Here is a 27,699-nt window from a genome sequence, read left to right as displayed (position 1 = left end):
CCACAAAAGCTCATATAAATACGTGCATGTCCCTAAAAACAGATGCACCTATCAAAGCATCATTGCAAGTTTTTTCAAGTTGAGAGCCTAGCAACTCCCTGTACTTGCTGTTAAGAACAATTTTACTCAAAAGTAATAGGCAGAGTTCACACTAAGTAAAAGTAATAAAAGAACTTGGCTTTACTTGGCTTGTAAGAAGCCCAGTTTGCAAATGCTACCCATGGCCAGCTATTGAAAACACGGGCTGACAGAGCCCAGAAGGCACTGCAATGAGTGACTTAAGTGGAGGCACCCTACACCCACCAACATTCCTGCTGAATGAATGTGAAATCTGTAAGAATTGCTTTTATTTATCTTACTAGAAGCGTTTCTTGGAAGGGCTGGAAAAAATTTATTTCAGATGGATTTTTCAACTGAGAACAAAGTTGTATTTATTATAATTATGCACTCTCCGCTGTGGCCTGCCTCACTGAGAAAGAACATTAAATTCAGCTGCACATGAACTCACGGAAATGACCTTTTGAATGAGAATGCTGCAACGAGAGACTCATGGAGCATTCTCCCTAAATAATGCCCCACTGTTTGCAGCTTGTGATTAGCACTCTGACCACTGATTTCAGCTGCTACTTACACAGGCACAAGTCCACATGAGGTCAATCTACTGAGAGTAAGTCACGCTTGCTGCAAACAGCAATATGGAGAACTGGACTTGGGAAACTATTCAAAGTCTCCAGTCCAATTTGTTCTGATGAACATTTATTAACCATCATGTGGCAGCATAACCTTGGGAGGCACTCTGAAGAGGGCTCTTCTGTAGGACACACACTACGTAATTTGAATAAGAGGCTCAAAGGTGTTATTGGTCACTCACTTTAATGAGAGCAACGAATGCACAGAGGAACATCCACCGCCAGGCAGAAGCACTCACTATTTTCAGAAGGACTTGAGGGTTATCTGAAAGGCTGCTGGATGGAAAGTCCAAGCACATCAGGATGGAGGTGTGCTAGCCCTAAAGAACCAGGCAGTCAAACCAGCAGGTCCATTTCATCACCTGAATGAAAGGTACAATGTGAAAAGGCAGGAGGTGCTTGTTTGGAAACGGAGGGTGTCTCTTTGGTGTGCAAATATAAAACGTCCTCCTCACCCTCCTCAAACACATCAGATCACCTTACTCTTCAAAGAAAGTTTGGCTATCATAAAGGTATCCCATCCCCTAAGAACTTAAAACAGATGTCTGAGCCTTCCCAGCAGCTGGGCAGTTGAACTCATCTCTGCCAAAGAAAGCAAGGCAAGCTTGCGTGCTGACGTCCACATCTAGGGGGCACTTGGAAGCCGTGCTGCCTGCCTGCCAACACCACCCCCATGCAATAGGACCTGCTGGCAGCATGCTCCCAGCTCCTCTCCCCTCCACTCTCCAAGGCATGGACAGCAGGCTCCTGTGGTTCACAGCCATCCAAAGGTTTTTGCTTAGTGGTTCACAGCTCTAGAAAACAGACGCCCCTGTTCTAAGCATCTGAAGATTTTTAAAGCCAAAATGCAGCTATCAAAACAGTCTGTGCTGCCAGTTTGGGTTCTGCGCTCACTTTGCAGAACCTGTGTTAGCACTGCAGAGCTCTGGTTTCACAGCCTCGCTCACTCAACCTGCTGGTTGAGTCCCAGGCAGCTCTGCCTGCCACTGTCTCCAAGGGGAAGGCAGTACATGAAACTCAACTTCCTGACTGCAGAGCCAATTAACCAGGAGCTGCGAAGGAGGAAAAGCTCTCACTTGGAGTTATTTGTCCTCCGTGCAGCAAACACAGCACATGCCATGCAAGGGGAACAAAAGCTGGCGCCTCTTGTATTGTTGCATGTTGATGATTTACAGCAATGCCTTCCAGACAAACAGAAGAACAGCTCTCACCTGAGCACAGTCGAAGCCAAGAACCATAAAACCATGTCTCAATGATTAGGTAAAAATTGACCATAGCACTGGAGGCCATTGAAAACCTCTAGACCGAAACCTTGCAGAAGAAAACCAGCAGTTTCTTGGTTAACAAATAACCGAGACCTGAAGGCTCTCATTTAGGCCCCCAGCTGAAGAGGGAAATTACACAGCATTTACACATCAGGTGCCACACAACCTTCTCGTATTCTGACCCACACCAAAAACCCCACAGCTCACAGTGCATCCACCACCTGACATGGGGACACTGGGATGAGAAATGTGAAATCGTTTGCTTAATATCACACAGTAAGCCTGGATCAGAGCTGAGGAGCTCTTGCAAAAAGCAGCACTGTCCCAAAGGAAAGACCCAGAAGCACAAAGTGACTTCTAAAAAATCGTTATTTTTGACAATATTTTTAAATTTACTACAGAAGGAAAAAAAACCCTCTGCAAAACTAAAAAAAAAAAAAGTTTGTTGTTGTTTTTTTTTTCCTCCATATCCCTCCCTCTCAGGAAAAGCTCTCAAATGCAAAATGCTTGCTCTTGGGGCAGGGAAAAAAGCTGACACAAAAGCAGAGTCAGACCTGCAATTAACAAGTTAATGGGATGAACTGGGTAAAAGCAGTATTTTTAAAACCTATTCCTTTAATGAAAGACATTAGACATTAGTTCAAAGCATAAACAAGTTTTACCTTGCACCCTGTCCTGCAGGGAAGGAAAGTGCCTTCAGAAGAACTGTTGGCAGACAGTGCCTGTGCAAGGGAAGAGCTGGTGATAAGGAAAGCTCTCACAGCAAGGACACAAATAAGCAAAATTCATTTTGGAGTCTGACCATAAAATGCCACAAGAACTTAAAGTTTCCTATGAAAAGCAATGGAATGACAAGGAGAAACATTCCAGGCTTTCCTAGACGAAATCTTTCATCTTCTAATGAAAGGATGATCCTTGGGCTTTGCAGGCAAGGGACAGACCTGGGGGCACAAAACTGGTTTGCAGAGCCTAACTGGTCTGTGATTACACTGGTAAGGCCTGGGAAGGACAAAGCAAAATAGCAAGAAATGCTGTAAAATAAACCACAAACTCAGGAGGGAAATTTAATAATCAAGTACAGGAGATGGAAAAGATTCCTAATGGAGGCTCTTTTTCCCTACAAAAACAGGGGGTGAACAAAGGGACAAAACAATCAATACAGACAGAAAAAGGAGAGAGAAATAAATTAAGGGAAAACTTATTCTTGCCACTGCAATTTCAGGCAGGCTTTGTCTGAGTCCAGGCGCTAAGTGTCAGTAAACAGGGACAATCAGCAGTGACAGATGTCTGCAAGCCTGCTTTATCTCAGCCTCAGATCGCAGGAGGCTGGAGAGACGAATGAAAGCCGTTGGTGAAGTTTGTTTCTCCTAAATAGGCAGAAGTCAAAATGACAAGGTAATCTGAAGACAACACAATGCACCCCTAACCCTCCTCCTCCTCTTCAGCGTTTGCTGCTTAAAAAGCGTTCTGCAACCTAACCAACAAGACAACCAGCAACAAAGGAAGGAATTCATCACGCAGGGCACCCAAACATGACTCATGACCTTCACATACATTCAGGTAGCTGCACTAAATGCTTTCCAAGCACAGAGCAAAGGTCCTTCCGATCCTATCTGAAGAAGAGACTTTTCTCCCTGCGAGAAGGGGTGAGGGGAACACTTAAGAGTAACTTTCCCCGTGGGTCTACAACAATTGATGCGCAGGACACAATGAAGTCAGCCCAACAGCACGGCCTTGAAGACAGGCTGCATTCTTAAAAGGTTTTTCCCAGCCTTTGTAATGTCCCTGTACAATGCCCACCACCTCCTCCAGGCATCCAGGTAGCGTTTAATCCTCTTATTCTCCACCGGTCATTCACAATCCCTGGTTAGCTCAACCAGCTGGGATCCATGTGCCCACAGCCAGAGCTTCAGCGGCGCTGATGGATGCCCCGTAACAGCCTGATCTGAAGGATCCAACAGACAGCTCCCATGTTGGCCATCACCCACCACCTGGGACTTAAAGCAGATCCCACAGAAGGGAAAAGTTTCCAAGTACCCAACTACTGATGCAGCATTAACAAATGAAAACTTAGTACGAAGAGTCAGGACACAAGAGAAGAGAGGCTATCAGTTCTACTCATTAAAAACCCTCTGCAATGCCTGTGGGCATGCCATTCACGTTTGAGTTTCCCCACTTCCAACAGGCGATGCTCAACACCTTTTGCACAGGGAAAGCTCAAGATGGTGGTGAGATTCCTGCTGAAACCCTCTCTTTGTCACCATCTCTACAGCTCATCAGTCTGCAGTTCTGTCTGCAATTCCGCCAGCAGGAGACCAAAAAAAAAAAAAGAAAAGTAATTCTGTAACCACTAGAACTCTGATAGGTGACCTCTCATCAGTTTGCTCCACGAGGCTGATTGACATTGCAAGCCAGCAAATCAGAAAATCAACTCCAAAGTGAAGCTTTTCCCAAAGCTAGCGTGTGCATCCAGTCCACTGAGCACCAACTCACAGCTAGCAAGGTCAAGCACATGATGGAGCTGTACGTGTCCCTGTTCATTGCAGGGGAGTGGGACCAGATGGCCTTTAAGGGTCCCAACTCTAAACATTCTATGATAAAAACCACATCACCACTAGTGATGAACTTCCATCTTATAGCAATGCAAAAGAATAAAGAGGAATGAAGGGAGAATTTCTTGAGGTAAAAGCTTTCCTCTGCTTATCCTAAGGATTGTATCCATGATCCTCACAAGGGGCTTTCCAGAACTTCCCCAAACCCAACACCCCACGCCTTGTACATATTGGTTGTAGCTCACCATACCTGCCCACCTCTTTGCAGCCCATTAACATCAGGAGGTTAGCAGCACATTAAATGGCAGAAGTTTCCTGAAATCATCCTAAGGTTCCATGCTGCATGCTTGCTTTCTTCCAGCTTGGAAGCACAGACCAAAACCTGGCCATCAGGTTGGCTGTATCACACAACTAGCACACTGCCCATTTATGAACAATTACCCTTCCTTGATTGTCTGTCACTGGCCTGGACTCAAGGAACTGCTTCTGAGATGTCCCTGATATACTGGGTCCTCACAGCCCATCAGTAGTCTGCCCGGTCTTCTGGGATTCATGAATCCACTAAAACAAATGCCAGACAGTAGCGTGTACAGCCATAAAGTCACTAGTTAAACACATTAACAGGGAGATTCTTATGCAGCTAACCAGGAAGGGTTACCTGGTTACCTCTTACCTTGTCCCCTGTAGAATAGGGCAGTGCGAGTCACAGGAGCACCTCCAAACAAACCTGCATGCTGTCAGGAGACAGAACAAAGGGCCACCTGCAGCAATGCGTTACCAACACCCCAGGACGCCTGACAAGGACAGACCTGCACAGGCACAGCCAGGACCAAAGGGCACAGCACAGACACTGTGGGACAGAGGATGAGGCCAGAAGATCAGCCCATCACTTTTGGCCTAAACAAAACACCCTGCTCTCGCCTCGGGCACACAGGACACTTTCAAACCAGGCCTTCCATCTGCTGCACAGCTGTAGAGATGCAAAGAGAAATTCTTACAGCATTGTGTGCGATCGTGAGGGCAGCTCACAAATGGAAGAATGTTAATCAGTGTGGAAGCATGCTATCCAGATGAGACACTGGAGCACACGGAGGTATAACCACGGTGGTATGAGCAGTCCTTAATTCAATCTGCACAGTTATTTAGTGGCTCTGCTCTGAGTAAGTACAGGCCGTACTTTGATCTCTGCTGCCTCCTGCCAAAACTGGGGAAATCAGCAAGCCAAAAAGCAAGAGTCACAAAGATACTTCAGCAGGCAAAACGCAGCTCTGGGGTTGTATAAGCAGCTCTTTTGAAGGACCCACAGCATTTCAGGAGGCACCAAAGTGCTATTGCAACTAATTACCCATACATTAACTGAAAAAGCTGGTGCATATTTTGAGATGGGTCTCTCTTAGATGTGGATAACTGAAGCTTTGCTGCTCACACACTGCCTGAAGTGACGCTCCTAAAGGGTCCCAAGCGCCGACAGGTCTGGACCAAGCCTGGTAACTTCATGTGTGGTCACAGCCAGCACAGCCCTGAGTGCAAACACTGTGCTAAAGGGGTGTCAGATGCACCAAGTCACGTCAGGCCTGTCCTGGACACAAGGCTCCTCTCTGCCACCCAGATGAATCATCTCTCAAGTCACAGCATTTCAAGAACTCTTCAGTTTGGAATGAAATGGGCCTTTAAGGAGATCCGTGCTTCTGTCAGATTTTGGCTCAAAACCATCTTATTAGAGAAAGACAGATTCCTCAGGCTTGCCACATAGTTAACATTCACTTAAATCTCTTGTTTTTAAAGAAAACAACAGTTGAGAAAACGATGTGATAATTAAGCTGCTTGCAGTGGGAAGCAGATGGCCGGTCAAATAACCTTTAGTCTGCCCTGTAGGGATGTACTGCAATAGAATCCGCAATAGAATAATGATTAATGCTCAAAGTTTAACACTACAAATTTGATCAAGCTTGTTTTTTAAAGACATTTATTTGAAAAGACATTCTAGTTCATTTCTTACTTCCCCACCTCCCTGTCCCCCACGCCGCGAGGACAGCGCACAGCTAATGCTATACAAGTGCAGCCATAACGGGGCATGGCCAGGTTTCTTTTTCCTGTGTTTACTCTGATCTTATTTTTGTTACACAGCTGCAACATATCTTCCCTTAATCTGCGGATAAATGCTCCAATTCTTGTTAACAGAGCTTTGTGCTCCATGGTGAGCACACATGCAATGAACAGTCACAGGGGCAGGTAAAGAACTTGGATTCGGGATTGGTCTGTGCTAATTATCTTCATTCTCCTCCACCTGCCACCCAAAACAAGACTTCATTAAAAGAAAGGTTTTCTAAGATCCTCAGCAGCCTGGACTTATTTTAACCTGAAAAAATCAGACCCTCCTGCACAGTACAGCGTGTTCTCAGCAATGTTTGCTCAGTGTGGCTAGGCAGCACAGCTCCACCTCCTGAATTATTTAGAGGACACATTTCCTGCAGCACCTCCCAGCCTCAGACCTCCAGCTCTGTAGGAGAGTATTCAGAGAAGCACAAACCCTGAACAAGCCCTTCCCAGCAGCAGAAGCAAGCAGGGCATTGCAGCTGTCTGAGATGGAGGTGGCAGCAGGCAGCAGTCACCACGGGCAGTGAGGGCAGCCATGGTCTGCAGAGACCAAGAGCCGAATGCTGTCAGAGGTCTAGCTAAAACCATAGGAAGCCTTGGTGCAGAGATCTTCCCAGGCCAGCACTGCTCACCACTACAAGCCCATCACCTCCAAGGAAATAACACTCAAAGCAACATGAAAGCAGACAAAGTTTAGTTACATTCTCATTTCCCAGATCACACATTATTCAAATATATATATACATATCCCACATTACTCAAAAAACGACAGTTTTTGAGTGGGTTGCTGTCAATCTGTAGTATGCTGTGAGATAATACCAGTTCTTTGACAGACAGTCTAAGATCTAAAATAAACCACATGAGTTTTATATAGACAAACTATGAAAAGAAAACGAGTAAAAGACACATCCATATCTAAATGCTCTAAAGAAAACACAGGCAGCCAAAGCTCTTCTCTCTCACCATCACGTACTGTACTACCCAAGACTTACTATTTTAGGACTATTTCTGGTGCACTGATTGGAGAAGATATCTACAAGTCAGATACATGTATGAATACTTCTACACCCTTCTTTTTCCCTTCTTCCTTTTCTACTTCCATTTCCTTTCCTCTACCTGTTCCTTGACTAGTGCACAAGCTGTACAGGGAGTGTCTTTCACAACCTTCAAGGCAGGTATGGTGTTTTTATTAGCATTTACAGGATTGAAGACTTTCACAGCTTTCGTCTGGACAATCCTAGCACCTGGCTGCTGCTCAGAGCTGGAACACCACAACACCTTGTGCCTATATACACTTAGTTTGTATATGTTGGTTTGGTGGTGGAGCAGAGCAAGCACTGGGGCTTCCACCAGTTCAAGGCAGTTGAGCAACATGGAAAACACATGGTTCAGCACAACCTTGCAGTTGTCTACTGCAGCAAAGGCCAAATCACAGCAAGAAAATTTCGGACAGCACTACCAATTTGATGGTTGGACTGGATGATCTTAGAGATCATTTCCAACCTTAATGCTTCTATGATTCTAATTACAAAGCCTTTAAAGTCTGTCTGGTACTCTCAGTGCCCTGAAAGAACAAGATTTAAAACACCTGTAGTCAAACTCAACTCCTCACCTCTCTACTTGCAACAGAAGTCAGAAAGATTTCCAATGGACGCCTTTCCCAGAAAGGACACTCCACACCAGTGTCCCAGAGAAACTACACACCGTGTAACCACAGCACCTGTGGTCTGCAGGCACGGATCAGTATCCATGAAGATTTAGACCTTCAGTAAATTCCTTCACATAATCTGTAAAGGTTTAGATCTTCAACAAATGCAAAATGCAGTTCCTGCCTCCTAAGCAGACCATCAAATCTGAAGGCATCCTGCTCAATTTATGTTGTGCAGAGAATGAAAAAGACATAATGACTCCACGAACAGCAGGTTCCAGGTCTTGCACGGGACGCCCGGCCCAGCACAGCTGTCTATGAGCAGCACTGAGCAAAGTGAAGGTCTGTGGATTCTGCAAAGGGCCGTCTAAGAACACTGCTGGAGAACATCATAGCACAGGCACAATATTGAGTAAAGCAATGAAGGAGAGCAAATGAACTTCTTCAGAACCCTTTAGGCACGAAGAAGGCAATCAGAGCCTACAGAGACAAGGGCTGGTTCCCACCATCCTGCCTGAAACACTCTCCCTCCTTCCTTCCCGTGAGGAACACGGTTTTGTGGGCATGGTGGTGACGGGCTGACGTGTTGGACTAGATGGTCTTAGAGGCCTTTTCCAACCTTAATGACTCTTTGATTCCCCAACTGAGGCTCACCCCACACCTCCTACGCAACAGCAACCTCCTTTGCCCGGGCAAGCCCCGCTCCCTGGGCCAGCCGCCCCTGCCCTGTCACCTCCCCAGGTGACACCCGCACCTGCCAGCGCCCCAAGCCGCTGCCCTCACCAGGGCTGCCCTTCCCCGCGAGTGCCGTTCCCTCCGCAGCCCCTCCTGCAGCCCACAGCAGCCCCGTCCCCATGCTGCTCCTCCAGCCCCAGCACGGTCCCAAACGCCGCTCCCTGCGCCCCCAGCTCTATTTCAGTCCCAAACCTCGGCACACCCCCAGACGCTGCCCCCAGCCCACAATTCGCCAGCTGACAACCCTCGCCCCTCGCAGCCAGCTGTCGCTCAGGACCCCCCAGCACACACCGAACCCTCCGACCAGCGCCCCCCGGGCTGCCTCCTACCTGGGCGGGCTCCACGCTGGCGGGCAGCCCCTCGGGCAGCGCCTGAAACAACATCAGGGCCATGGCGGCGCGAAACCTCCTCGCCATCCCCCCCACCCCCCGCTCCCCGCCTCCCCAGCCCGACTGCGGCCCGGGACGGGAGCCGAGGGGGCGCCCCGCGCCTCGTCCCGCCCCACCCGATCGCTGATTGGGCAGACGGCGCGCGATTTGGACGGCTATTGGCTCGACGCGCCATCGTTCAGGGCAGAACGGAGAGGGGCGGGGTCTGCTTGCAGGGAGCTGCCATCTTGAGTGTGGCGCGGCGGAGAGGGGTCCCGGGGTAGTGTGATGGCCGCCATGCTGTGAGTGGCGGAACTGGCTGGAAGAGGGGTGTAGGCGCTGCCCCTTGTGCCTGTGCCCCGACAAGGCGTGCAGCGGCTGTCTCACGCCTGTCAGGGTCTCTCTGGTGGCCCTGGAGCGCCCGTCCCCATCTGCTGGCCATGTCTTGTGGCTTTAAACCTTGCTCAGCCTCTCTGCAGTGCACACAGAGAGCCCTAAAGCCAAGCAGCCCACCCAGGCCTGGGGGTTCACCAGGAAACATGTGCAGGAAGGCGGCTACAATGGCCACAGCAGCAGCAGCAGGCAGAAGCAGTGCGTGCTGTCAGCTGCTGCTGATGTCAACAACACTGCTAGCCCCACACCCGGCCCTGAGGATGGGGCAGCGGACTGCAAAGCCACTTCTTCCCCACCATGGTGCCAGGCTGCTGCAGTGCCGTGCTCCCAGCCCTACGTGCTCCCATTCAGCCGTACCCAACTGCCATGCTTGGGTCTCACCCAGACAGGGCTGGGGGATGGCCCTCATCCTCCAAAATCCAGCAGTTGGTGACGGCTGCTGTAGGGAGCCACAGTTGGAGAGGAGTGGCACGTGGAAGGGATGTCCCACCACCAACGTGTCCCAGCACAGCCATCCCCTGCCTGGGCTTGTCCCAGGTGCAGGTGGCAGCACTTGGGGATCACTCACAGCTCGTGGGCAGCGTGCGGGCTTTGTGCCATGCCAATCCCTGAGTGCCAGGCAGCCCCCACGGGGCATTGGCACGGTGATGCTTTGTGAGATGCTCTGATAACATGCTCCAAAAAGAAAAATAATCAACTTAGCAGCTTATCTCCTGCCCCTGGGATTTTTCAATCAGGGCGATACTTGGGGCACACCTAACCCTGCACCCCTGCGAGTGTGGGCCGGCAGCAGTTAACCCATTGGGCACACACCCTGCATGCTTAACCTGCACCTCCAGCGGCACTTGGGCAAGGATCTGGGGCTGCTGATCATTCACTGAAAGAAATTTTGGTCTTCTGTGACTCACCAGCCCTGCTGCAGCCCAACAGAACGTCTTTGGTCTGGTTGTTATTGAAAGAAGGTTGTAAACATGCTGCAGCACCAACATTTCAGCCATGCAGAGCTTCGCTCCTTTTCCCATCCTACCCTGAAATTAGAAGTAGGAAGGAGGCAAAAGCCAGAGCATGGGACATGCCCAGATTGGGAGTGACTCATCACTGGAGTGTAATTAACACCCGCAGCTCTTCACAAATAGGGCTGAGTCCGGCACTGACTTCTGGCAGTGAAGTTTCCTTCCTGTTGCAGTAGTGTGATGCAGAGCTGATCTGGATAGAACCTGGCAGCACGGGGCTGCACTGTCTGCAACCACCTGCCAGCCCTCCACATTGTTCTGGAGCTGTAAGTGGCAGAGATGGCACGAATCCTCCTGTGGAGGCTCCTGCTGCAGCTTAAAAACCCAGACACCCTGCTGTGCTGCTCTTGGCCAGCATCAACCTGTGCAGGTCTGAAGAGGGAATCCATTGCTATGAGCTTGGTGGTTTCTGGCTTGAGAACAGTGCTGGTCAGCCTCATACCCGTCCCAGCACAGATCAACCCTCTTCTTCTTGCCCAGTGCATTGTGTGCACCCCATCCTGCTGCCCAGGACTAGGGGGAGAGGGCAGGAGATAGCAACAGCTCTCCAAAGCATGCTTTCTGTGGGACTTTGCATTACAAACATCACCGCATTTGCAAGCATGCTGGGCACTCCTTGGACCCAGCTCCATTCCAGGCTGCTGAATATACCTTTCTGAATGTGCTCACAGAAATTTGGGGTGTAGGACAGGAGCAATCTCAATGTAGGAGTTCAGAGAGCAGTGATGTCTTCCTGTGGACTCAACTGGAGAGACATGGTTTGTTTCAGGTGCAAGCAGAGAGCCCACACCTTCCCTTTTTCCAAGGCAAGTATAACCCATGCACCAGCACCATCCAGGGAAGCAGGCACCCAAAGACCAGCCAAAAGCAAAGCCCACAGCTGTTTTAAAAATCACCATGTTTTATTTGCCAACCCCCATCTCTGTCATTTGCAGTGTGGTCTGTTTACAGCCTGAGTTCAAAACCCAATGGCTTCGTGACCCTCCCTGTGTGAGGGATCCAGAATCAAGTGTCCCCCAAGTCCTTGGTCCCACCACAGGAACAGTGAGGCACAAAATGGCAAGGTGATGCCTGGCTTAGTGCAATGTGCTGATTGCAAAATTCAGAGCTTAAAAACAATTAGCTATTTATCTTTGGGATTGTGCCAATCGCAAAGTGAATAAAACCTGAATCTGAGAGCAAGGAAGGCACAGTCCTAGCACTGGTCCCAGGACTTTGGTGTGTTCCCCTACACAGGGGACAGGTCCTTTCCCACTCATTGTGGGGTCTCCAGCTCTTGCAAAGAGGCCCCTGCAGCAGTTTAAGGCAGCAATGTGGTTTGGGGTGGGGGAAATGGGAGATGATTCCAGCTCCACTCCGACTGGGTTAATGGGGGCCGCACCATGCATCCAAGCCCCGCTCTGACACAGGGCTGGCAGTGGTGGGGGGCTGGAAGGGTTCAATGGCTCCCGAAATAGCCTCTATTCACAGCCCTTTGTTAAAGTAGACAAATGGCACTTTGTCTCCGTGCTTGGTCACGATGCTGTCCCGCAGCTCCGGCTCAAGGTCAGCCAGCGCAAGAGAGCTGTGGGGAGAGGGACAGACACTGAGACCACCATCCTGTTCCTCCTGGGTGCTCATCAGGATGGGCTGTGGGGAGTGAGGGAAGGAGAAAGGCTCCCATGGAAAGCCATGGACATGTACCATCTCTGAGGGAACAGGGCACAGGCCACCGGCACCATGAACAGCAAGCTGTGGGCAAAGGAGAGTGGGTATTAGTGCTGGGGCTGCTTATCCCCAGCTGCAAGGTCCCAGTCCAGGACCCAATTTAACAGAGCTCAGGTTGGATGGAAAGCAGTTTTGCCATCTCCGCTAAGTGGGTTTTTTTTCCAGGGTGACTTCAGGCATCCTCTGGAGCCATGCTGTTCTTTTGAGATACTCACAACCCACCACACAGCAGCACCTGCAGCGGTGCATGGAGAACCCGGATCCGCTGCAGGGGAAGAGCAGGGTCAGTCCCCAGCTGGCTGCCACAATTACACCCAGAGCAATTCCACACCCAGAACTCACCTGCATGAAGGGGAACTTCTCCATCCGCTCCATGATGATGGGCAGAATGACTGCATGCGGGGAGAAGAATGAGGGACCGCACCAGCCCATGCAGCTCCATCAGCTCTGGCCAAGCTGAGGGCTGCAAGGTTACAGTGTGGATCTGGTCCCCATCCTCATGCCGCACTCACTCATGCCTGGAGCTGCCATAGTGATCCTGGAGACCACAACCTGTGCAATGCCCTTCACCGCTGCTCTCTGCGAGCAAAAGTGGCTGCTCAGCCTTGCTGCTGTCCAGGTGTCCCCATTCCCATGTCTGCTCTCCCTCCCAGAACACTCACCCTGGAGTGCCCAAGCTCATTGTTGTCCTCATCGGTCACTGAAATCCCATGGATGATCTCCCTGTGGGAACAGCAACACAGTGGCCCTGGGCTGTGCCACCCCTGGGCTGATGCTGCCACCTTCAGGGTATGGCTGACACAGGGACCCCCACCCCGTGGAACACCTCAAAACTCCTTCAGCTCTAACAACCTCCCTGCAGCACCAGGACAGCACAGACTTCAAAATGGACATCTTCACCCCAAAACCACCCTCCTGCTTTGTTCGATGCTGGGCCACACCACCAGGGACGCTCTCCCAGATGCAGGGTGGTGATCACACAGATCCCATCCCACCTCCCCCGTCCTTCATCATGGCCGGGGAGTGGAGGCAGGTGCACTCACTGTTGCCTCATCATTGGGATGTTCACGCAGTTGGCAGCGGCTACAGCTGCAAAAGGGACCCAGCGGGCGAGCAAGGGAGGAGCACGCTGCAGGATGGAGGATGGGATCAGCATGGGGATGGGATGCAGCCAGATGCTGCTGCAGCCCCGTCCCTACATACCTTGGTGTAGAGGTTGAGTCCCACAGCAGTGGCCAGGGCTGTTGTGGTGGCCGTGATGTAAGCCACTCCTATTTGCCTGGTGATTTGCAACAGATGCATGGAAATATAAAACAAAATGCTGCCTTTGACACAGAGATCCTGCTCCTTTGGTGCCTGAACATCTTTTTGGCACAACCCACAGGCAACAGGGGTCCCATCCCAGGGGCACACTCACGCCAGAGAGATGGGGGATGCGGCGTTGCGGTTGGTGTAGTTGACGATGGCATTGAAGGATTGGTTCACCCACTGCCAGAACACCACAGCCGGCACTGTCCTGCAGAGGGAAAGGGCACAGAGAGTGCCCAGGGGCCATCAGGGGACAGACAGGATGCCCTCCATACCCTTGTCCTGGTGTCTGCTGGGGGAAACTGAGGCACTGCAGCCTGAGGTGAGGGAGTGTGGCAGGGGCAGGGCTGGGAAATGAATGTGTTTGAGAGGGTCCTGCAGACAGCACAGGAGGCGGCACAACCCTGAGGGATTTGGGATGGGGACGAGATGCAGGCTGAGGTAGGCCCTCAGTGATGGGAGCAGCAAGCACATGAGGACAGAGGTGTCTGAGGATGACCCACACCTGGGCTCCCAGCATTGTCTCAGGGATACCAAGGAGAGCCATTAGTGCCCCTGGAGGAGTTGAGGGCTGTCCGGGCTGTGTCCCAATTTGTGTCCCCAGCTCTCACCGGTAGAACTGCAGCATGCAGCCAGTGAGGGCCATGCCACCTGGCACCTGGAAGGACATCCTGCCAATGAGGTTCATCTTCTCACCGCTGTCGGGGTGGAAGGCCGAGTCGTACAGCTTCTTGGCATACAGCAGCTGCTCCCGGCTGCTTCCCAGCGGCACCATCCCAGCCCTGCAAGCCCGGAACCGCGGGAGCTCAGCCACGATAGCTCAGGGCTCCCAGAAACCCAATAAACATCCACAAAACCACCTCTGACGGATCATAGAATCGTTTGAGTTAGAAGGGCCCCTTAAATGTCATCTAGTCCAACTCCCCTGCAATGAACAGAGACATCTACAGCTCGATCAGGGTGCTCAGATGCTGCACCAGCACTCGGGCAGGTGCCAGGCACACCTTCAGCACCGCGCCGGTGCCACCAGCACACGCTTACCTGCAGCCTGCCACCACGGCCTGTGCCCGGTCCAGCTCCCTCTCCGGCACCAGCACGGTGCGTGGGTCAGTGATGTTGAAGAAGTGCCACAGCCGCCCCACGAAGGTGCTCTGGTCCCAGCGCGGGGCGTCGATGTCGAAGCCGAGGGGCACAGCAGCCATTTCGGGATAGTGCTGCGTTGCCGTGGAGCGTTGCACCGGGTGAACTGCTGCAGGTTTATATTTAACGTCTGGGTTGGACTTTCAGCGGCCCCGTACCCAAGGCATTGCTGCCGCCGGCCTCCAACAGCGCTGCTGCAATGCACCGCATTTTCCCTGCATGGGGCAGCCCTCAGTGGACTGCGTCGCACTGCCCTGCAAGTGTTTCCCTCCGGGTCACTGCACGGCATACCCTCCACACGCACACTCATCCCCGCGGTACTGCACTATGCTCCGTGTCCCTGCAGCACTGCAGGTCGCTGGCACTACACTGCACCCTCCCATGCCCACACTGCAAGCCCCAGAGCACCGCCCGCACCTCTCGTGGCATTGCACCCTCCGGTGCCCGTACTGCACAGCCCTACAGACAGCTCAACAGCGTAGTGCACCCCCCGACGGCACTGCACAGCACTGCACCCTGACCGCTGCACACACCCCCACGGCATGCTTCATGTTACGCTACCCTGCACCCCATCAGCACTGCATGCTTCCAACGGTGCTACGTCGCACTCCCTCCCCCCTTGACAGTGCCTCGCAGCGCACTGCTGACTGCACATCCGTAGAGCCGCACAGAGACCCGGTGACGTGCACTGCACTGCTGTGCCTAGCATTGCTACGCATCGCATCGCATCGCGCAGCAACCCATTACGCCGCCCGCGCAGCCCCACTCAACCCGCGCGCCCCAAGCCCACGTGGCCCTACCTGCGCGGCCCCCAGACCCTCGGCGCGCCGCGTGGCCGCCCTCAGCCAATCAGAGCGAGCCGAAAGGCCGCGCCCACCTCCCGGCGGCGGGAGGAGAGCGAGCGCGCTCTGGATGGGAGCGGAGCCAGAATCGGCTCCGCCCCCTCCCGCGGGCCGTGAGCGCGTTCCGTACGTCCGGCGGGAAGCGGTGACGCGGGACGTAGCGGCGGCGTGTGTGTGACGCAGTTGCCCATGGTAACCCCGCTGCCGCGCAGAGGATGGTGAGCGGGGCGGGGGCGGCGGGACGGGCCCGGCGGGAGATCGGGGCCCTGGGGGGGTCCGGCCGGAGATCGGGGCGTTGGGGGTGCCGGGGTGCCTAACAGTAGGCGGGGGGGGCCGCGCGGGCCGCGTCGGAGGAGATCGCTTGGTCTTGGGGTGGTGTTAATTTGGGGCGTCCGGCCCGACGATCGGGTCCTGTGTTTGCGGGGGGATTGGTGGGTCCTCGATGCGGGTGGGAAGCAGAGCCGCAGAGCCCGCTTGGCCCGAGGAGAGGCAGAAGGGAGGATTGACAGAAGGACCTGGCAGTGATGGGGGCAGCGTTCGAACACCGAGTGCTGGGGAGGGCCTGGGGGCATCTGTGGGCGTGGAAAGACCATGGACGGGGCGGCCAGGGGGAAGAGGAGGTGGTGGTGGTGGTGGTGACCCCAGCACGAGACACCGAGCTGTTGGAGCGGGTCCAGAGCAGACCACAAGGATGCTCAGAGGGCTGGAGCACTTATCCTATGGAGATGGGCTGAGGGGCTGGGCGTGTTCATCCTGGAGAAGAGAAGGCTGTGGGGAGACCTCAGTATGGCCTTCCTAGAGAAGATGTGGGTTACCCATCCCTGGAGGAATTCAAGGCCAGCTTGGATGGGGTCCTGGGTGGGCTCTGAGATCCATTCCAACCCATCCATTCTGTGTTGGTTCCTGGGGGCTGCAAAAGTCAGGGGAGCTCCAGGAGGGCTTACAGAGTTGGAAGGGCTGTTGATAAATGGCCTTAAAAGGGGAGCTCAGTCTTGGCAGAGAAGCCTGGGAGAAGGAGCTGGGTATTTGGGCATGGCTAGGGCTGAGACACTGCCCAGTGACTGGGAGAGACCTGGATGGGATGAACAGTTTGGGGAATCACTGTACCATGCCAGTCACTGTTGGCTGGCTAGGATAGGCTGCTGGGATTTGGGTGCTCTTGGGTTTTCTGCCATGGGCTAGGGAAATGGGGACAGCACGGGCTGAAGAGAGAAGACTCACTGTGGAAGCAATAGAGGAGTTTTTGTGCTAGTGAGAAAGAGATGATCCAGGGAGGAAAGGAATGCTCAAGCGTAGAAACAAATTATTTGACGAGGAGCAGGGTTCACTGAGGAGAAGAATTGGAGCCTCACTGCAAAGGGTCCGGTAAGGACAGAGGGCATCACTGAGAGACAAACGTGTGGTGATGGTGAAATGTTGCCTGTATCGGGTTAGGGTGAGGCTGAAAGATAGACTTGAGAGCTATATGCTTCAGTATTTGGGGTGGGACAGGGGATGCTGGTAGAGTCCATCAAGGACTGTCAGGAAAGAATGAGTATGGATCAGCAGAGGGGTGGGAAACAGCTGTGGTGGTTGGGGAGCTGCTGCCGGGGTGCAGAGAGCCCACACTGAGGGAAATGGTCATGGGGGAAAGAGCTTCTGTAGGGCAAAGCTGTGTTTTGTCCAGAAGCCCTCTGGATTCCAGCTGGATTAATGCACAGGAGGAGGCATAAGTGAGAACAGTAAAGGCAGCTCCTCATCTTTGCTGAGTTAATTCTGGCTGCATTCCCACCTGCTGTACCACAGAGAAAGAGATTGAGATAAAGTCTGTGAGACCTGCTCTATTTTAGATCAGGCGATGATGGAGCTTGTCACACCAGGCACCAAAGCCATCACAGGATGGACATCTGCTGTGGAGATGAAGGCAGCTGCCTCCAGCAGTGCTGTGCTTTGTGGGACGCATTTGGCCTGCAGCTGCTATCAGCCAAATCTGCTCTTTCGCTTTGTGATGTCCTGATAAACTGGTGTAGTCTGGGATCTGGCTGTTGTTGAGTGAGTGAGTGCTTTGTGCATGGGGAGGGTGGACTGGGTATTTCCAGTGCTTGTGTTATTTGGTGCAGCACTTTAATGCTTCCTAGTCTATTTTCCATTTCTGGGAGTTGTTTCTGGAGCTGCAGCCTCTCAGACCATGTGGGTAATGGACTGGCTGGGCTGGGCAGCAGGTTGGGGAGCTCTGTTACTGGCTCTCTGGAGTCTCAACTTTCCTTAAAACTGAATAACTCTCAGTGGCAGAAACTCTGGAACATTAGCACATACATCCAGGGCAGCTCTGCTGCCGGGGGGGTATGGAGCAGCAGTCAGAACTGATCCAGACAGCCTGACATAACAATGCACTGCTTGCCATCTGAGCTGCCCATGAGCATGTTTCTGACCCATCACAATTGCGCTGGTAAGCACTGAAACCCTCTTCAGTTCTGCTTGCTCCTGCTCCAGTGAAAAGAGGGTTAAAGCTGATGTTTAAATTATTTCAGTGCTCATCCAACTGACTAAGTGCAGAGGGGAAGTGTCTTGTTCTGCAGAGCATACCAGCATTTCTCACAGCTGTGAGGCAGGGGTGCTGGAAGGTCATAGGTGGAGCACTGAGGGAAAGATGAGCCATAAAAATGCGTAGCACGAGAGATGCATGGTGCTGAAGGCTTTGGCTCGGTTGAGCAGCACATGTGCTGGGCTCACAGCAAGGGTGAAGGGAGATGTTACATGAAAGGGTAAGCAGCCTTCAAAAGTTCTGGAAGTGCTGTGTGAAGCAGAGCTTGTGACTTGCTTGTCTTCACTAAGTGAGATGGTATGTTGCTGATGGGTAACAGGGCTGGGGGACGACCTAAGTTTTTCTAAAGCTGCTGGCTGAAGATGACATCACTGCATCAAAACCAGGTCTGTCAAAGTGTGGCCCCATTGTACAGCTGAGGAAACTGAGTCGTGGAGTGGTTGGATGACACCAGGCAGATGTTGTGCAGAGAATGCAGTACCGACATAGCAAAACGTGTAGTCAAACATTTTCCTCCTGGCCTTAAGCTCCCATTTTTAATAAAAACAGCAAGTATTGTTGCCTGCTCTAGGGGTACCTAGTCCTCAGAATTTTCCCTTTGCCTCTTGTCTGACATGGAGGCTGTACCAAACTGGCTCCATTAAAACAAAACATTTTCCAAAGCTTTAGCAGTGCTCCGCTGCTCTAGTTTCCTAGCAGAGTTGCACATCACACATTTTTAATTTATTTACTGGTTGTGTGATGGTTTTATGGGAAACGATGTGCAGGGAGTGCAGTATACCAACAGCTGGAGGAGGTTTCCAAGTACTGCACCGCTGGAGGGGAGACAAAGCAGCAGGCATCAGCAATCCCCTGCATAGGGCAGAGTGCTTCCTTGAAGTCTGCAAAGAGCAGAGGAGTTTGATATTAATTATGAAAGGAGAATTCATGCTGTTGGTTAATGCACCAAAACACAGAGTGCCGTGTGACCTCTTTGACAGAAAACTGTGTTAGTAGGTTTGAGCTGGAAGAGGTGACTCGGCTCCATTAAATGTGGGATTTCAGCAGAGAAAAGAAAGTCTGCATTGAATGACACCATATGGTGGAGACATGCAGCAAGCAAATGATTTTGTTGGGAGTTCTGCCAGAGTAAGAAGTATTGAATAAACCGTGCTCAATAGATTAATTTACTTCGGTTGTGTTTTGAAAAAGACTGGGTGATTTTATGACCATTAGTGACATTTGCAGTTCTGCAGCCGAAGATAAAGGTAATCAAACGTCATTCTTCAGGGCACCAGCTAATCAGTGCAGTTGTCAGGCCGGCTCCCCTCCTCCAGCTGTGTGTGTGCAGAACCGCATGCTGGACGGCAAATGGAGCCTCAAACATCCTCTGCTGAAAGCAGGAGATTGGGCTCAGCAAAACCTCTTGTGCTTCCCCAGGTGCGTGACTCCCGTGTGACCGCCTGCAAGCATCACTTGTCCCCACTGCCTTCATCTGACTAGTTAGAAATGGTGAATTGCTGCTGCATTGCATGCTGAAAGTCGGCGGTGAGCAGGGCTGGGCCGGGCACAGAACAAGGAGATGTTCCCCCTCCGCGGTGAGAGATAACAGAGCGATAGGAGAGAATTCGAGGCAGGTTCAAACTTGGCCCTTTCACCGCCGAAACCTCCTGGAGGACTGTAGGTGTGGCAGAGGCAGAATTAGCGAGAGAATCGCGGGCCGGTTTGTGGGTGCTGTGTGAAGTTTCTCCCACGGTTGTAGGGAAGGCACAAAGGAGCGGCTGGAGGACAGAGCGAGGCACTGTGCACTGCTGGGAAACGGAACCGGCACCTCTGCGGCTCACGAGCTGGCTGGACAGGGCCAGGGGGTGAAGGTCCAACCCATGGGGAGCCGGGGCAGGGGGGGGTGGGCGATGCGGTCACGGCGGCTGAGAGGCACAGGGCTTGTGGCCGTGCTGTGTGTCGGTGAATGGATTCCATTTCAGCTGAATGTCCACATCCACGAGATAAGAGATTGCTGGTGACGGAGGGTGGTTTTGTTTAAAATTCATTATCTGAGCTTTGTGGTTAATAAAGTTAAACAGAATACATTTACTTCTCTTGCCTAATAGGAATCAACTGTGCTGTGCCGTGGCTTGCGGGCCGAGCTTTATCCATGCCCTGTGTATCCTGCCCTCAGTACGAGGGGAAATTGCTCTTTCCATTATGGTCTTATATTGCCAATCTGATACAATATTTAAACAGATTATCTCAATGCTCTGTTTGTCCCAAACCAATTTTTGTTTTGGCCTATAAAGTGAATCTTCCTTTCGGCGGCTTCTGTGGTACAGGATGTAGTTACATGCATCAACTAGTTCAAAAGGCCCATCTACAGCCTGGATTTAAAGCTGAATAAACCCACAAAACCCTTAGCTAGGACTATAAATGTCACCGTATTTTTATATATGTCTGTATTTTCTTTTTTTAAGGAGAACAGGATTACTGCATGCAGCTATAACTGAACGTCCTTCGATAATTCAGTGGGTATTTTAAACCTAGCAATGATAGGCTTTCATAAAACCGCACATCCCTGTTTTCAGAAGGATGCTAATAAGATGGTTAGCTTCCCTTTCATGCTCAACGTGTTTATGAGTGCACTTACCCATTTAGTTGCATCTCTGAATTTAATGCCCCGCTCTGATTTCACAGTAATTGTCAGGAGTCATTTTTTCTTTTCGTATGTCCCCACTCACTGTCTGGAAAATGCCGTCTTCTTGTTGCTGACCCCATCAGTCTGTCTCCTCACGGTGCTTGTAAAGAAAGCCCTCTCCACCAAGGATAATGATGTTTTTTAAACAAGCCAAACTGACATAGAACACATAGGTTGCTTAACTCTGAGGTGACCAAGCGGCAGTCGCTGGCTGGCCGTGCCCAGCCTTGAGTTGCTCCCTGTGGCTGCCCTTCTCCAAAGGCTGCACGCGCCGCCATGCTGTGCTGCTCATTACCCAAACAGCACCTGCAGTTCCCTTCTCTGTTACAGATGCCGCAGTCTGCTTAGTTTGTGCAAATGCCGTGCTGCCCTTGCACTCCTGCAGCCATCCCCACAGCTCCTCTGCCAGGACCCATCCTGCTCCTCACCCCATGTGTGCTCCCTCCTCGTTCAGGGTACGTCTGCTTGCTGCACTGCCTCAAGACCCTGCTCCTCTCCTTTGGCATATGAGTCTCCCCTTGTCACCACCATTTGCTGGCTTTTCTACCTGATGTCCACCATGGATACCAAGTAATTGTTTCCTGTCTCTCGTTGGACCAAGTCAGTTTCAGCACTGTGTCTGCAAGCACAGAAGTGCTAATCCAGCAGCATGTGTGCAGCGAGGGTTGCTTGTCCCTTGTAGTGCCTGCATGCTGCAAGGAACTCAGCTGTTATTTTTTCCAGTCTACCTATCAGGAAATGCTTTCTGTCTTCCTAACTAGTATGCTCATAACACCAATTAAAAAAAAAAAAAATAGTAAGTATGTTAGAAACCAGTCTGTGCCTAGCTTTACTTAACCTTAAGCATTCACTAACTAAGGAGAAAATGCTGGGTGCCAGTTCTTAATAATGTTTACAAAATACTACCAAGCACAGTAGCCTGGGCTATTACTTGGCTCTTGATTCAAGTTGTGTACACAAACCATGTAATCTATGCTGGTGGCTACTGAGATAGAGTCCACTTCTCAGTGTTGGCCTGCTTGTCTTCCAGCCTTTTAAATCAGCTTACTTTATACCTTAGAGAATACTTTTATTTCTATAAATATCCTCCCGTCCATTGGCTACCCCAGATAATCCTGCGATCAGCCGCGCCGCGGCGTCACTCGAGCAGAATATGGAGCGATGCTGATCGTTCTCTCGTAGGCTGTCATACTGGCCCAGAAATAGCATCTGTCTACAATGGGAGCAGCTCTATTAACATTTATAACAGTTCCTCTTCCCGACCCCTGGGAATTGCTCCCTGGTAGATAAGCAACACTTGGTAATACATTGCTTTGCGCTCGCTGTTTCGGAGTTGAATTCTGAAACGTAGCATCTCCTAATCCTGATCTGCTCTGGGCTGCACCGCTCCACTCTTAGCAGTGCTGAGAATAGGATTAGCATTGCAACAACTTCTTTTTTTAACCACGAGCAATAAACTGAAATAATGGGGCCTGGTTCAGAGCCCTCTGAAGTCGGCAGCAGCTCTTTGATGGGTCTGCGTTGGCTTGGATCAGCCTGTAGGAATGGGAAATTCACAGCCTTTCCTGGGAAGGGGGTAGAATGTGTGAATTTTAGAGTTCCTGCTCTCGTGGGGAGCCGAGCTCTGTGTATTTAAAAGCCAACAAATACAGCCATAAATCTGACTGCAGGTGAAAAAATCTGCAGTGCGAGTCGGGCAATTACAACTTGCATGTTTTAGTGATGTCAAGTGCATACAAGCACTGGAGGCCATCCCATTGCTGGGCATTTTCTCTGCCCCTGGCATTGGCGGGCTGGGGGAGCTGCCTGCACCCACATAGCACGGCCCATCCACTCGCTGTGGCTGCACAGAGCCAGCTGTGGGCACCCAGCCTAGACACAGGGTGTCACAGCCCAGGCTGCAGGCAGTGCGTGCGGGCACTGACCACCAGCAAGCAGAGCCTGCTCCTGATTAGCACCTTGAGCTGGGCCTGGCTTCCCAGGTGTTTAGCAGCCTGTTTATGGTGCAGGTGATGCAGCCCAAGGGTGAGATTTCACTTCTGCTGCTGAAATTCTGTGCACGAGCTCTGAAGTTCTTACCCTCAGCTTTCCACAAAAGCGCAGTCACAATGGCAGCCATGCAGCATTCTACAAATATCTATCAAACACAATTTCAGTGAATTCCTCCTCTTCTTTCAAATCATGTATTTGTGAGCTGCATCTGCTAATTAAATGGGTAGCCAACAAATTACTTCCAAATCCGAAATGCTTGGAGGGGATGGATCAAATCTAACCTATGTCTGGATCTGGGAGTATTTTCACACTGTGCAACTCAAGCTTTGACATCATGATGGGTAGTGCCACGTCCTTTCCAAACTGCCCTTTGTGCAGCAGTGCTGTGACAGCAGTCCTGCAGCCCTTCATCCTAAGGACAGGCTTCTGATTGCTTGATCTGGAGGGGATAAGGAGCAACCCTTATGGCTCAGATAGTCCTCGGCTCCCAGCAGGAATATTTAGATGGCGTAGTTCCTCTTAGCAACAAAGCACTTTCTGACATTTAGCTAATTTGCCCTTGCAGGTTGACAAGAACTGCCGTCTCTGTTTTGCAAATGGGTGAACAAAACTGCTTGAGGGGTGGGCCCCCATGGCCTGGGTCTGTGCTGATATCTGAACTTCATTCTCATGATTGCCCTTCGAGACATGGAAATTGTCTGTGGGAGGCTGAGCAGGATCCCGAAGGCTCCAGAAGGAGCTGTGGGTCCATTTTTCCTTGGGGTTTGCCCAGGCAAACAAGTTGCAGGAGCATCCATGTATCTCAGCCCCTCTCCTGCAGGGCTGAGGTCCGGATGGAAGCAGGGTGATTTGCTCCTCGTGGTTGCACATCAGGATCTGGGCCATTTTTCATCCATTTCAGAGAGGTGCACCTCTCTGACAAAAGCTTGGGTGCGCTGCTGTAACGTGCACAGTTGTAAATGAGCTGACCTGCATATTCTGTTTCCTAATCCTGAGTGATACTGTCAGCTCAGAGAGCTGAGCCTGGCTAATGACTGAAATCCACTGTGCTTTTCTTAGCGAGGACGTGTGGTGATCTGAGATAGCTGTTAAGTGCTACATCCTGAGAATCAGAACTGCACGTGCCCCATGGGTCCGGCATGTTTTAGACAGATAAACGGGGTTTGAGATGATCAGGGAGTTACTATGAAAAGAACTGATGTCAGGTATGCCGTAACCTACAGTTAACCAGGAGGGAGATTAAATTAATGGGGTTTTCCCTCTGATAAAGATAATGAAGAGCTCGCAAGGACTTGGTTTGCAGCTCCTACGTGTAATATCCTTAGGCACTGTCTTCCTGGCACAGGCAGTGCCAAACAGCTGTGTGACATGAGCAATGCAGCCAGTGGTGCATCCCACTGAGTGGCATTTGTGCTGTCTGAGACCTCACTGATGCTCTTGGAGATGAAGGAGAATTGTGGGGAGGGGGAAGAGTAGGAGAGGAAACTGGAAGAGGGAAGGGGTTCAGCCTGTCCTGAGATCCAGCACTGAACAGAACCTGGGGAGCACGGCCTGGCAGGGAAAGTCAGAGGGGAAATAACAACTACAGTCTCTCTTGCTAATTTAGGGTTTACTGTCAATCCTGCGTAAACTGAAAAGCACCCCAGACCAGGAGGTGAGGATCCTCCTCTTGGGACTGGATAATGCAGGCAAGACTACGCTCCTGAAACAGCTGGCATCTGAGGACATAAGCCACATCACACCAACACAGGTGAGGAAGGCCTTTTGTCTTATAACCAGCCAACTCCAAACATCCTGTATATTCCATCGTTCCCCCTCTGGTACCTCCAGCCCCCTTTCTGCATGAAGGCTGGGGAGAGAGAAGTCACCCATCAGAAATGCTGCAGCATTGCTCCTGTGTTGACCAGAGGAGGTTGCTAGAGAGCTATGGGAGATGCTTCCCCCCACCCTGTAGCTGCCTTGCAAAGCTCCCAGCTCCAACACCCTAATTCGAAGTCCCAGTCCCCTGGGTGTTGCAGCAGCACGTTGCCAGCCCACGCCACATCCTGTTTTTCTACTTGAATGCCTTTTCAGTTGGTGCTTTAATTGATGAAATGGACCCTTCAGACATGCAGCTGTTGCTCTTTTAAGCCCGGCATTAGTTGCGTTGTGTCGAATTGAGCTGAGACCTCTGGCTTCGCGTTAGCTGGGACTCTCTACTCAGCTTTCACAAGCTCAATCCTGCTTCTCACAGTGCCCTTGTTTTCTCCTTATCTGCAGCTCTCCCACCTCTTCCTGCACCCACCCTGCTGAGCCTTTCCAGGGTACTAACTGCATCATATGTTTCCGTAGCCATGACAGCATCAACCCTTGACCCAGGAACACAGGCAAGCTGATGGTTTAGTGGCTGTGTTCATTTTCACCGGTGCCTCTCCCGCAGCCGATCCATCTTTATGGCTGCCTGGCCCATCTCACAGCATGGTGCAGGCATAGGATATATAAGGTGCTAATGTCTGCCTGTGAATCTGATCCAGCCGTTCAGCTTTATGCTCTATGTGCCTTTGTTTCTGCTCTTTCCAGGGCTTTAACATCAAAAGCGTTCAGTCTCAAGGCTTCAAGCTGAACGTATGGGACATAGGCGGACAGAGGAAGATCAGGCCGTACTGGAGGAACTATTTTGAAAACACTGATATCCTTGTAAGTATTGGCTGCAGTTGAATGCTGTGTTCATGTAATCCATGGTCTTGGCCAGAAAGGAACAAGCAGTGTAAGTCCCAGTTCTCAGCAACACCATTGCCATTGTAACAGGAGTTATTCTGAGTGAAATGGCAAGATTGGTTGGGTGCACTAAGAAAAATACAGTGATGTCTGGAGAAATCGTTCAGTTGTGTTTTTACTTCCGTGGGATGGTGCTGACTGTGGCCAGTTCCTTTCCTCTCATCTCAGGCTCTTTCAAAAAAGTGAACATCAATTACTTGTAGTTTGCCCATCTATGGCTCCTTTCACTGGAAACTCCCAAAAGCCCGTCATGGGTATGAGTGACTTAAGCCTCATGTATGGAGGTGGGTCAGAATGGTGCCTTTCTTATAGTTGGGGAAACTGAAGCACAGAAGAGTTAAATGTTGTGTCTGGCATCAGATAGGAAGGCTTCTGGCTGAGGGGCACAGAGAGACCCCTTGTCTTTTCCTTTGGTCCTTTCATCATTACACCGTCCTTTAATGTTTTTGACATCTTAGCTGCAGTTACCTTACAATTAGCTACAGTTGACTACCATTATAATTACACTGTGGGACCATGCCAGAGCACGTTACCCCGGGACCTTCTAAATGCTGTCCTGACTAGTTTCAAAGAGCACCTCTAACATGCAGCCACACGTGGCAGGATGGAGACAGTCTGGGGGCTCCAGGCCCACTCCCCTGCCAAGCAGCATTGCCAGTGGGAGCAGAGAAAAAGCCATTCTAAGCAAGGTCTACAGGCTCCCATGGGAAAGCAGGAAGCTCTCTCTGAAAGACGCCCTTCCTCCCTTCTGTATCACACGCATACATACCCACTGACTTGCTGGGAGCTTCAGTTCACTTCTACAGTAGGATCAGTGCAACCAGGAGTTGGGCTTTTTGCTCCGAGGCTCACGTAAGGGTCCTGAAGGGTCTGACTGTACCTGCAGGCTTAGAAAACATTGTCCATATGAATATGTTATTTAAATAGGTCTAAAAAGTCCCCTTGTCTCTTCTCCAGATTCTCTTCTTCCAGTGTTAATTTGCAATCTGATGTTTGAAGGGGCATAAACCTGAATGGTTTGCTTTTTCAGGGAGTAATGGTGTAATCTTTATAAAGAGAAAATCTGTGTTTGAAAAACTAGCAGGACAAACTACACATACTCTTCTGTGGCCATCAAGAAAACATGACATGGCTGCAGGACTATCATGCCCACTGGATCTGAGCTCTGCAGCTGCTGGTGGGGTGAATGTAGATTTGCAAATCAAAATCAACACTGCAAAGCAGCAGACAGGGAATCTTTGCTACAGCAGTTGTTCAGACTGCAGAGGCTGCACAACTGCAGAACAGTGCCTGTGAGGCTCTGCTGGCAAAGCAATGAGCTATGCTGGACTGTAGTCTTCCCCCCTTCCCAGGGTGTGCTGCATGAAAGGTGTAGAAATAAAGGTGAATTCAAAGACAGGGGATGAATACAGCTGTGTTCCCAGCCCTCCTCCCACCCTAGCTAAAGCAACATGCAGAGAAAACCTTTCTTTTTATACAAGTAAGATAGTTGGTAGAACCAGAGTCAGTTTGGAGGGAAGCAGCAGTGTGAATTCAGAGAGAGAATAACTGATGTGTATGTGGACATGAGCCTGCACTCCCCACTGGCCAGCCAGCAGCCAGTCCTGGAGCTGTCTACATGTTAGTGCAGTGCTTTGCCACGTCCATATGCACCAAAACTGGGATATCAGCAAAAAAGATGAGATCAAGTTCTTTTGTCAGCTCTTGCATCCCTTACAGCCAGTAATTCATCTCTTCTTGCAAACCTGGTGCAGGTCATGCCTCTGTAAATTGAGCTAACTTATCCCTTGTATTATTTCCTCATGCAGCCCCACCGCTTTCAATTTCTGCCCAGCTCACTTACTGCAGGTTTTGTTTAGGCCTGCTACTCAAAGGAGACACCCATCCTCACATGAGTTTCTTTCTCAAGCTCCAAAACACTACTTTGAGGGCTGCTCAAACCAGCGAACCATGTTACAAAACACTAGAGCCAGAAACTAGCCTTGTGTGGGCCTCACTGCA

General features: G+C 51.0%; 3 protein-coding genes and 1 long non-coding RNA gene across 15 annotated transcripts in view; 1 reads left to right on the top strand and 3 right to left on the bottom strand.

The window, feature by feature from the left end:
* WBP1L (WW domain binding protein 1 like) overlaps positions 1 to 9,424 on the bottom strand; it is a 49,708-nt gene extending 40,284 nt beyond the window's left edge. For 2 of the 4 annotated variants that reach the window (XM_031597570.2, XM_090145444.1), the window contains exon 1: positions 9,316 to 9,424. Coding sequence is in view for 1 of the 4 variants with exons in the window: in XM_031597567.2 (XP_031453427.2) it covers positions 9,316 to 9,402 (87 nt within the window). In the remaining 3 variants the exon portion in view is untranslated. The remainder of the gene's footprint in view (positions 1 to 9,315) is intronic. The other 2 variants (XM_031597567.2, XM_090145443.1) reach the window with 2 other exon arrangements.
* Positions 9,425 to 11,641: 2,217 nt separating this feature from the next.
* On the bottom strand, positions 11,642 to 15,854 carry SFXN2 (sideroflexin 2). Of its 7 annotated transcripts, XM_031597571.2 has the most exons (11): positions 14,817 to 15,705; positions 14,387 to 14,557; positions 13,885 to 13,983; positions 13,671 to 13,746; positions 13,511 to 13,596; positions 13,130 to 13,190; positions 12,980 to 13,046; positions 12,810 to 12,859; positions 12,683 to 12,732; positions 12,444 to 12,491; positions 11,642 to 12,324 (listed from the first exon to the last, which is right to left on the bottom strand). In XM_031597571.2, exons 1-11 carry the CDS (start codon positions 14,975 to 14,977, stop codon positions 12,225 to 12,227), a joined length of 969 nt encoding a protein of 322 aa, XP_031453431.2. In that variant the 5' UTR covers positions 14,978 to 15,705; the 3' UTR covers positions 11,642 to 12,224. The 7 variants fall into 7 exon arrangements, with proteins under 7 accessions (XP_031453431.2, XP_090001558.1, XP_090001556.1 ...); XM_090145432.1 differs by lacking the exon at positions 12,683 to 12,732 and adding an exon at positions 15,716 to 15,854 and having other exon boundaries at positions 11,642 to 12,491; positions 14,817 to 15,021; XM_090145430.1 differs by lacking the exon at positions 12,683 to 12,732 and adding an exon at positions 15,716 to 15,844 and having other exon boundaries at positions 11,642 to 12,491; positions 14,817 to 15,109.
* The window catches only part of ARL3 (ARF like GTPase 3), a 26,993-nt gene continuing 15,137 nt past the window's right edge, over positions 15,844 to 27,699 (top strand). Inside the window, exons 1-4 of one of the 2 annotated variants that reach the window (XM_090145435.1) lie at positions 19,681 to 19,808; positions 21,280 to 21,404; positions 24,548 to 24,691; positions 25,501 to 25,617. In XM_090145435.1, coding sequence (XP_090001561.1) covers positions 19,793 to 19,808; positions 21,280 to 21,404; positions 24,548 to 24,691; positions 25,501 to 25,617 — 402 coding nt within the window. In that variant the 5' untranslated portion in view covers positions 19,681 to 19,792. Of the gene's footprint in view, positions 15,976 to 19,680; positions 19,809 to 21,279; positions 21,405 to 24,547; positions 24,692 to 25,500; positions 25,618 to 27,699 lie in introns of those variants that run through there. The other variant, XM_031597572.2, reaches the window with a different exon arrangement.
* Positions 25,624 to 27,699, bottom strand: part of LOC116231665 (uncharacterized) — a 13,144-nt gene continuing 11,068 nt past the window's right edge. Inside the window, exons 3-4 of one of the 2 annotated variants that reach the window (XR_016468828.1) lie at positions 26,468 to 26,585; positions 25,624 to 25,869 (exon numbers count right to left, since the gene is read on the bottom strand). This is a non-coding gene — a long non-coding RNA (uncharacterized LOC116231665). Of the gene's footprint in view, positions 26,586 to 27,699 lie in introns of both variants that reach the window. The other variant, XR_004167513.2, reaches the window with a different exon arrangement.

Source organism: Phasianus colchicus, chromosome 8 (genome assembly GCF_987193195.1).
Source record: "Phasianus colchicus chromosome 8, bPhaCol1.hap1.1, whole genome shotgun sequence".
Taxonomy (NCBI): domain Eukaryota; kingdom Metazoa; phylum Chordata; class Aves; order Galliformes; family Phasianidae; genus Phasianus; species Phasianus colchicus.
This window is presented reverse-complemented; position numbering and strand designations above follow the sequence as displayed.

Coding starts and splice junctions, on each gene's coding strand:
- SFXN2 (XM_090145432.1), bottom strand. CDS start 14,977: ATGGCTGCTGTGCCCCTCGGCTTCGACATCGACGCCCCGCGCTGGGAC. Junction 14,558..14,816: donor GCCGTGGTGGCAGGCTGCAG/GTAAGCGTGTGC, acceptor CCGGGCTTGCAG/GGCTGGGATGGTGCCGCTGG. Junction 13,747..13,884: donor GCATCCCCCATCTCTCTGGC/GTGAGTGTGCCC, acceptor GCAAATCACCAG/GCAAATAGGAGTGGCTTACA.